General features: G+C 44.7%; 1 protein-coding gene across 1 annotated transcript in view; it reads left to right on the top strand.

Moving 5' to 3' along the window:
* Positions 1-9,409, top strand: part of LOC139351475 (nephronectin-like) — a 13,492-nt gene extending 4,083 nt beyond the window's left edge. The window contains exons 8-13 of the mRNA XM_070993404.1: positions 146-736; positions 837-920; positions 2,081-2,179; positions 7,808-7,988; positions 8,117-8,201; positions 8,353-9,409. Coding sequence (XP_070849505.1) covers positions 146-736; positions 837-920; positions 2,081-2,179; positions 7,808-7,988; positions 8,117-8,201; positions 8,353-8,439 — 1,127 coding nt within the window. The 3' untranslated portion in view covers positions 8,440-9,409. The remainder of the gene's footprint in view (positions 1-145; positions 737-836; positions 921-2,080; positions 2,180-7,807; positions 7,989-8,116; positions 8,202-8,352) is intronic.
* Positions 9,410-10,140: the final 731 nt, after the last annotated feature.

Below are 10,140 nucleotides of genomic sequence, written 5' to 3'. Positions count from 1 at the left end.
TAATATTACCTGGAGATTTGGCAGCTGCAGAACATCTTAAAAAACGTCTTGAAAAGGGAAGTAAAGCTTTTTACGTTGTGGTGGAAACGCAGTTCACAGTGTATGTCACTGACAAAGTTCAGCTGTAGTGTCTGTTTTTTCCCAGCTGTCCTCAAAGTCACTCTGGAGCCTCAGAGACCAAGAAGGACAAGTCCAGCACCTGCAGGAGCCACCGCCCTCCTCACCCCCACCGCTACTGCTACCAGTACCACCACTGCTACCACTACCACCACCACTACTGCTGTCCGAATGACGACCACTACAATATCAACAACCACCATGGCCACATCTACTTTTACCAAAACCACACCAATACTTACCACTACTTCATATACAATACCTACTCCCACCACTACATCTGCTGCTGCTACTACTACTACTACTACTACTACTACTACTACTACTACCTTCACTGCTGTTTCAAGTACAATACCTACTACTAATACCACTGCTGGTACAAAAACCTCAACAATGCTGCCAACTACAACTGAACTGGATACTTCAACTGCTACAACTCCTCATCCTACTACTATTACTCCTACTACTACTGCAACTACTGTTTCAAGTCTTAGTATTACTACTCAATCTACAGAGGAACCAACAAGCACGAGGCCCAGCAGCACCTCCCTGCCAACGACCACAGTGAACAACAGGATTAATAAGGAGGTGACACACCGACAGAGAGGAGACGTGCACAGTGAGGATGCGCGTGCGCGTGCACACACACACACACACACACACACACACACACACACAGATGTCATTATTTTACATGTTTATATGTGTGTGTGTCGCAGTCCCTCGACAGCCCGCTCACAACCATGTGTGGGAGTTTGACATCGAGCTGGGAAACACAGCTGAGGACGCCAGAGATGATCCTGGTGAGTGTGTGTCTTTGTTTTAGTCGTCTTCACGGGCCAACCTGAAAGTGACTTAACATGGAGAGACTCAAACCGTGACATCCTCAACCACAGCAGGACCTGGTACTGCTAGTTTTGTCCCTCAATTTCAGCTCTGCACTACCGTAGTTACTGTATTTGTGTGCACACTATTTTTCTGAGCACTGAGGGTTTATCATTTCAGTTGTGCTCACATTCAGTCTGACCTCCAGCTAAAGAGGTTTCAACACTCTAAGCCAAACACGATCCTCCTGGTCACTAATACGTGAACGTCCTCACTCACACTGTGAACAAACACTGATCACGGGCCGGACTCACAAAGCAGGTTACTAATGGGCTCTTCACTCTGCGTTTGCCAATCCAACTTTGAGCTTGTGATTTCATTTTTACAAGCTATTCCATGAAAAGCTAAAGTCATACTCATGAAATAATGGCAAAACATTTTAGAGGCTTTACACAGCTGAAATGTAACATTTTAAGCAGCTGAAGCAGAGTGTTGTTGACCTAAAGTTCTGGTTTGTTTCATTCATTTATGTGTGAAATTAGTCTAAAAGGGCATCTAAAGTACATCTGAAGTAAACTGAAAGCTGCTCTCAAACCATCTGGAGTTGCTGCTTGCAGGTGACGATATCTGGGACTTATGAGCTGGAAAACATAAAGGAACCACAGCCTGGCCCAACTTCAATAATATACCACAACAATTTACATGTGTTTTCCAACAGTATGTCCAGGTGTTCCCCAAAAAGGCCACTTACTACATTTATCAACATAAATTTTTGAATTTATATTCAGGCAATCTATTTTTAAGGTCAACTGTATTTATATTTTGGGTTTCTATACTTCTATTTAGGCTTACATCTTCATATTGAGGCCACGTTCAGGGGTAATCATTTCAACAAAAAATGTTTTGCATCAATCAAATAATAATTTTTTTTTGTTTGTTTTCCAACAATGAATGGCACGAGTCAAACCTTTGACGCAGCAGTTCTGTCACTAGACGGGCGAACCACTGAACACTCTGGTGACCCATGGGCGGGCTGTTGGAGCAGAGGTGTAAATGCAGTATTTTGTCCTCTCTGGGCTCCTGTAGGAATAATGGCTCCACTTTTGGCTAACCATGTGTGTGTGTTTGTCTGTTGTAGAGGTTGGTGTGCTCCACTGTACCTTCGATCATGGACTGTGTGACTGGATGTCAGACAGAGACGGAGATCTACACTGGGAGACGACTCACAACCCTGCCGGTAAAACTCACACACTTATTCTGGCGTCGTCCTTTCTTGTCATGAGAGGGTCTTCACACACACAAGTTAGAAGGTTAGGTTAGGTTAGGTCAGGTCAGGTTAGGTTAGGTCAGGTTAGGTTAGGTTAGGTCAGGTCAGGTCAGGTCAGGTCAGGTCAGGTTAGGTTAGGTTAGGTTAGGTTAGGTTAGGTCAGGTCAGGTTAGGTTAGGTCAGGTTAGGTTAGGTTAGGTCAGGTCAGGTCAGGTCAGGTCAGGTTAGGTTAGGTTGTGGCTAACCAGCAGCAGCATGCTGTACGGTCCTCCCTCACTCTTCTTCTTTCTCTTAGCTGCCCACTAAAAACAAACATGCACCTTCTGCATCACTAACATCCCCATGTGGCCCCATGTTCAATTATCTTTTCTAAAAAAAAAAAAACATTGATTCAAACCATTCGAAAATCTGTTATGCACATTATCAGAATCAGAATCAGAAGAATCAGAAAAAGCTTTATTGCCAAGTACGATTTTACACATACGAGGAAGTTGCTTTGGTGAGGTTGGTGCATGACACATCTATTAAAAAAGAAGCTGTTAGAAAAGTAAAAAAAAATCTAACAATATAAATATATATTCAAAAGTCTGTTGGTTTTTTTTTGTTTTTTTCTCAGAAACACAGTCTGTTTTTTCAGAAAGAAGTCCAAACTGAGCGTTAATGTAACGCACAGAGTTATGGCAATATCAATGTGACAAGTAGGGTCAGAGGTGGAGCGTGAGGAGTGTCGGGGGGGTTCCAGGCCTTGTTAATAAGGCTGACAGCAGATGAGAAAAAACTGTTGTTGTGGCGTGAGGTTTTGGTCCTGATGGACCGCAGCCTCCTGCCAGAGGGGAGTGTCTCAAAGAGTTTATGTCCGGGGTGGGAGGGGTCAGCCACAGTCTTTCCTGCACGCCTCAGGGTCCTGGAGGTGTACAGGTCCTGAAGAGACGGGAGATTGCAGCCGATCACCTTCTCTGCAGACCGAATGACACGCTGCAGTCTGCCCTTGTCCTTGGCGGTGTCAGCAGCGTACCAGATGGTGATGGAGGAGCTGAGGAATAGTGGAGTCACAGAGGGTGATGGAGGCAGGTGATGCTGAGTGCTTCGTGTAGTACACAACCATCTCCACTGTCTTTAGAGCGTTGAGCTCTAGGTTGTTCTGGTTGTACCAGGTCACCAGATGGTCAACCTCCCACCTGTAGGCAGACTTGTCACATCAGAGATGAGTCCGATGAGGGTGGTGTCGTCCGCAAACCTCAGGAGCTTGACAGACTGATGACTGGAGGTGCAGCTGTTGGTGTACAGGGAGAAGAGCAGAGGAGAAAGCAGCCCTGAGGGGATCCGGTGCTGATGGTCTTAGCATTGAAGATGTGTTTCCCCAGCTTCACACACTGTTTCCTGTCAGACAGGAAGTCTGTAATCCACCTGCAGGTGGAGTCAGGCAAAGGACTTCATGACCACAGAGGTCAGGGCGATGGGTCTGAAGTCGTTAAGTCCTGTGGTCCTTGGCTTCTTGGGAACAGGGATGATGGTAGAAGACTTGAAGCAGGCTGGCACGTGACATGTCTCCAGTGAGGTGTAAAAATGTCTTTGATCTGTCTGATCAGCACAGTGCTTCAAGGCGGATGGGGAGACAGAATCCGGTCCAGCTGCTTTCCAGGGGTTCTGTCTCCTGAAGAGTTTGTTGACATCTCTCTCATGAATGGAAAGAGTCATCACTGAGGTGGATGGGGAGGGGGAGGGGGGGTCCTTTAAGGTGGGCATTGGTGGAGGTGACTGGAGCTAGAGTCATTAGCTGAGAAGTGGTGTTGGAGCTTCCCAGAGTACAGTTGTTTAGCCTCTTTCACCGCCTTGCTAAACTAGTACTTTGTCTCTCTGAATCTGTCCTTGTCCCCACTCCTTCCTTTGCCAACCTTAGCTGTCTGGGTTTGGCTGTGAACCAGGGTTTGTCCTTGTTGTAACTCACCCTGGTGCCTGATGGGACACAGCAGTCCTCACAGAAGCTGATGTAGGACGTCACAGCCTCCGTGGACTCATCCAGACTGTTGGTAGCAGTCCTGAACACATCCCAGTCAGTAGAGTCCAAACACGCCTGGAGATCCTCCACAGCCTCACTGGTCCACTTCCTTGATGTCCTCACTACAGGTTTGCAGAGCTTTAGTTTCTGCCTGTACACAGGAATCAGGTGGACCATGACGTGGTCAGAGTGTCCGAGTGCGGCACAGGGGATGGTGTGATAAGCATCCCTGACTGTGGTGTAACAGTGATCAGCGGCAGGTCTAGAATTTTTTTCTTGGGGGGTCAAGCTAGGGGCACAGACTGTGGAAGGGTGGCACACTGAAATGACTTTTTTTTTTTTTAATGCCCCACAATCTTAGATCATAAGAAATGGTAGACTGAGGTATTAATAATATAACTATTTTATTTACCCAAGTAATGCACAGATGCACAGCATCCAACATTTAGAAATCTTATCTGACCGGGAAAAATGTTTTTTGTTTGTTTGAGTGGGTTGATCTGTGCTGCGGAAGAGTATACTGGTGTACAACCTAGTAGTAGTGGTAGTAGTATTAGTTTCAGCAAGATAAATGCTTGTGTTTCATAGGTATCTAAGCCTACCTCTTTGTTACATTACAGAGACAGAAATCAGTTTAGTTTAGTTATGAACAGCTTCATTACAACTCTAACAACATGTTAGAAAACCATGCAGAGCACATATACACTTAAGTAAATCAGTCTCACTATACACACATTTTTAGACCATGCATAATACACGACTTTTATTGATAATACGCAATGTAGAAGTCAGTAATACTGAATTCAATAACAATCTTGTGAACAAAAGCTGGGTCTCCTCTTGGAGTAAAGCACTAGACTTGATCATCATTGATAAATTATTTGTATGTATTAAAAATCTTAAAGCAAAAGAGATCAAATACCCAGTTGGTGGGATGTGTGTGGTATGAAGCATGGGGGGGCTCTTCACTGTCACTGCAGCTTTGACGATGAGACTCCTGATGGTTCACATGTTCGTGATCCAACTGATCTTTAGGGGAAGTGTCTGATCACACAAAGAAACATTCAATTATTCCATCAAGAAGTTATTTAAACTAATTGACCAATATGGATTTTTCAGGGCCAATCAAGCAAAACCAATAGCCGATATTTAGAACCGATATTCGTTTGCAGCAAAAACTACAATTTTGGGGTCAAAATTTAGAGTAACACACCTGAGATTAGAATGAATACAGTATACTGTTTGTTTGTTTTGTGTACACTGAAAAAAAGTCCTTAACTTTTTGTAAAATTACACAAACACAAACTCTTCATTGAAATGACTTTAAGTTTAATTATTTTTAAAACAAAAAGTGCAGGGGCCTTCCAGCAGCATTTCTTAAAACTCACTCAAATGAATAAATAAATAAATAAATAAAATAGCTCCCCGGTTATCGGTGGAAAAATCGGCCGATGCCGATGATCAAAAAAATGCCGAATATTGGCCGATATTATCGGCCAGGCCGATAATAGGTCAATCCCTAATTTAAACAGTTGTTTTTATTCAGCTGCCGAGGGTTATTCATTATGACTTAAATATTCAGCCTACCTGCAGAATGCTGAATTGCAGATGATGGGCCCTCAACCTCATCATTGTGCAAAGTTCATGGGAAAAGTTGTATCAGTTACTCAAAATGTCAATACAAGTGTAAAATCAACTGAAATTTTAATAATTATTCAAATGTGATCAATTTTAAGACATCCTACTGCCTTTCTTGACATTGTGGACATATCCTGTTCAGTTCATTTAAACTTCTTATGCTATAGGCTACTTGTCTTTTCCTTCCTATTTGATTGATAAAGAGATCAATAGATTCAACTGTCCTTTAGCTCATGAAAACAACAACCGCACTTCCACTCATCAACAATAAAGAGTATCAAAAAAGAAGTAAAGTATTAAACAGAATTGAATCAGTAATTCTTGATCAAATTAAAACTGTCCATTCGACCGTCCAGCCCAGCTGTGGCAGAGGTGGTGTGTGAGTTTGAGTGTGACTGATTCAGGATGCAGTGACTGATACCTTGATCGCTGTTATCTGCAGCCTTTATTTTCTTTATCTTAAAAAAGGTCTCAGTCCTTTTCATCCTGTGTCTCTGCCTTTCACTGTCTGCCCCTGAAGAAATCATGCATATTCAGTTAGAAAATCACTTTCCTTAAACAGAAACACACAGGATAGGTATCACATGCAATTATATCATCCTCTATATGTTACAGCAACCCCAAGATGTCTCATTTGCACGTGTATGAAATAAATCTTTTTGAAGACTAAAACAAGCTAACGCTAAATGGTTATCCTCCACTCTAGAAAAGCCTCCACACTTGTATTTTATGAAGCACCTTGTAATTTTAGTTTGAAAGGCAACAGACGCACAAACACACACACACAGTATGTGCACACATACAGTGTGTTTTTAGTCCATTAGTCTAGCTTGGGGTTGCTGTGACGTTTGTTTTTTCCACCTTTACCGGTGCAGGCTAATGTTTCCCATTGACTTCAATTCATTATGCTAAGCTAGCACACCGTGCCAACTCTAGATACGACTTACTTATCAACTTAATTTAAACATTTGTAAATCATTTAACACTACACATTGTGAGCGACTGTTTACTTACCCTTGTTCTCTCCTTATGAAGCGAAATAGTGCAAGCTGAGTGCAAGTCTGCGTGAGTTGAAGTTCAAACAGAGCAAAGAGTCGTGGCATCCTGCATATTTTTGAATGTCGACTGGGACAAACTGATTGGCAGCTCTGGAGGGGGTGGCCAGGCAGGGTGGCCAGTCATATTCCAGGGGTAGCCGCTGCCACCCCCAGCCAACCCGGTGGTCACGCCTCTGACAGTGATCCAGAATATTCTCCTCTCTGGTTGGGCATTGAATAAACTGTCTGTATTGAGGGAGTTTGTGAGTGAGGTTACCTTTGTTAAAGTCGCCAAGGACAATAACTAAAGAGTCCGGGTTGGTCCGCTCCACACGCAGTATCTGGTCGGTGAGCACACGCTGTGCGTCCTGCTCATTGGCCTGCGGCGGCATGTAAACGCTGACCAGAATGAATGAAGCGAACTCACGGGGTGAAAAAACACAAAACAAAACAACGTGCACCAACACACCAAGGCAGCCGTCCGCGGCGCCATCTTGGTCGGGATCCCATGAGAGGGACAAAAATACAACAGAGATATTCTGCTTGTACATTATTTCAACATAAACATGTCTTTTAAAGCTCTACATACGTATGCATTTCAAAATAAACAAATAAAATAATTGTTGCCGGTTCGATCCCCGGGCGGGGCCTTTCCGTGTGAAGTTTGCATGTTCTTCCTGTGCATGCGTGGGCTCTCTCCGGGCGCTCCGGCTTCCTCCCACAGATTAAAAACAGGCTCATTAGGTTAATTGGTGACCCTAAATTGTCTTTAGGTGTGAGTGTGGGTGTGAACGGTTGTTTGTCTTGTGTGTTGCCCTGCGATTGGCTGGCGACTGGTCCAAGGTAGTTGTAGCACTATTAATGTCATCAACACTGACAAGACTTTGAACTCCAATATTAAGATATATGAATTTTGCCTCTCAGGTGGGCGGTACCTGTCCATCCCGCAGCTGAAGGCAGGACAGAGGAGCCTCCGCGGTGCTCGACTGGCCGTCCAAATAGTCCCGCCCTGGAGCCTTGGCGACCTGTGTTTCTCCTTCTCCCACTGGCTGACGGGGCATCACGTGGGTGTGCTGCAGCTGTTTGTCAGGAAAAGAGACCAAAGGTGCCAGAGCCAATCACAGATGACACTAAACTTACAGGAAATGATGTGTTACAATTGTTTTCACTCATTTACAATACCTTCTGTTGGAATCACCTGTGTAAAGTCTTGTTCCTGATTGGCTGTTGCAGGCACAGCACCGCCCTCTGGAGCAGGACAGGTGGACACGGTTGGAGACACACACAGGTTACCTTAATGACGCACTTTGTGGACAAGGTGAGACACACACATGTGAGCTCAGTTATGTGGATGAGTGTTTGCGTTGTTGTTGCTGATGACAGGTGTGTGTGTGTGTGTGTGTGTGTGTGTGTGTGTGTGTGTGTGTGTGTGTGTGTGTGTGTGTGTCTGTGTGTGTGTGTCTCTGCAGGTGTTGCTGAAGGCCGAGCGTAGGAAAGGGTGGCGAGGACAGATTGCTGTTGATGACGTCACACTAAGACAGGGGGCGTGTCGATGACATCACTGTGACATGAGCCGCTTTTTCCATTAACGACTCAAAAGTTTGCTCGAGATTTTTCTGTCGTGTTTGTTCAAGAAGGAACTGACAGACTAAAACATAGAAACACCAGCTGTGTGTGTGTGCATGCGTGTGTGTGTGCGTTTGTGTGCGTTTGTATGTGTGTGTGTGTGCATGTGTGTGCGTTTGTGTGTGTGCGTGTGTGTGTGCGTTTGTGTGTGTGTGTGTGTATGTGCGTTTGTGTGCGTGTGTGTGCGTTTGTATGTGTGTGTGTGTGCGTGTGTGTGCGTTTGTGTGTGTGCGTGTGTGTGCGTGCGTGTGTGTGCGTGTGTGTGTGCGTGTGTGTGTGTGTGTGTGTGTGTGTGTGCGTGCGTGTGTGTGTGCGTGCGTGTGCGTGCGTGTGTGTGTGCGTGCGTGTGTGTGTATGTGTGTGTGCGTGCGTGCGTGCGTGTGTGTGTGTGTGTGTTGCTGATTGGCAGGCTGACCTTCCTGTGACCTCTGACCTTCATTATTTGCAGTTGAAAGTGAAGCTGCAGGTCAGACGTTCACCTCAGGCCGACCTTTGCTCTCGGGTTAAATATTCTCTCAGGGTTTTAGTTCAGTAGAGCTTTTTCTGGTTTTTTGTTCCTTTTTGGAAATATTTTCTTTTTTTTTGGCTTTTTCTTCTTCGGGCAGGTCGGGAACTGCTGGTCCAACACTCATCGCTGCTTTCTTTAAACCAAAATACACACATTCAGATGCAGCCTGTCCGGTTTCCTGCTCTCATGTGACTCTTCAAAAGCAGCATTTTTGGCACATCTGCTCCCGGCATTGACACATCCCAGCTGCCGTACTTGTGTCTGTGCAACGCCTCGTGGCTGGTGTGTGTTGAGACTGCAGCAGCACCGTTCACAGACTTCTCTGCACACTTTGTCAGGGACCAGACTGTGCATTACTTCTGATTTTCAGAATGGAAAACCACTCAGACTCGTGGAAATGTCAAATAAATTTCTCCTAAACTCGAATACACTTGTGGTATTGAACTGCAGCAGTGACTTCAGATGTTATCTGGAATCATTGTTATTGACAAAAGCTGTTTAATCAACTGTCAATCGAACTTGTTTTAGTTGTGTTTAAGTATCCTTTGAACAATCAGATGATGTATCCACTGATTGTTAAATTTGTAATATTTTAAACAAACCATTCTTCCTCTTCTTCATTTGCTCCTCTAAAGAGCAGTTTACATACTTTTTTCTGGAATAAACAAACACTTACTGTGACAGATCTTTGTCCCACCCACACTGCTTGACTGACATGTGACATCACATCCCCTGTTGAAATTATATGACTACTTTATTTGACATCAGCTTGGGCTGCAGCTAATCGTCGTTTTCACTGATGATTAAACCAGTGGTTATTTTTGAGTCATCAGTTCATCTTTTAGCCAATGAGAAGCATCATGCAGGGGGTGGGATGGCTCGTCCATGATCAACGTCAGCTTGGCTAACGTCCTCCTCTCACCCACCTCCTCGATGGTGTCCAGAGGACAGTCCAGGACAGAGCCGGCTCTCCTGTCTTTTCCTGTCCGTCTCAGAGCTCCCACAGCCCCACAGACCGCTGCACAGAAAGCTGCAGATGCCAGCACAGAGTCAGGAAAAGTTTTTTACAGTGTCCTACAAACTCCAAAGGACCTCAGTCTTCTGAGCGGGTGCGGGACATCTG

This window comes from Chaetodon trifascialis, chromosome 23 (assembly GCF_039877785.1).
Source record: "Chaetodon trifascialis isolate fChaTrf1 chromosome 23, fChaTrf1.hap1, whole genome shotgun sequence".
Classification (NCBI taxonomy): domain Eukaryota; kingdom Metazoa; phylum Chordata; class Actinopteri; order Chaetodontiformes; family Chaetodontidae; genus Chaetodon; species Chaetodon trifascialis.
This window is presented reverse-complemented; position numbering and strand designations above follow the sequence as displayed.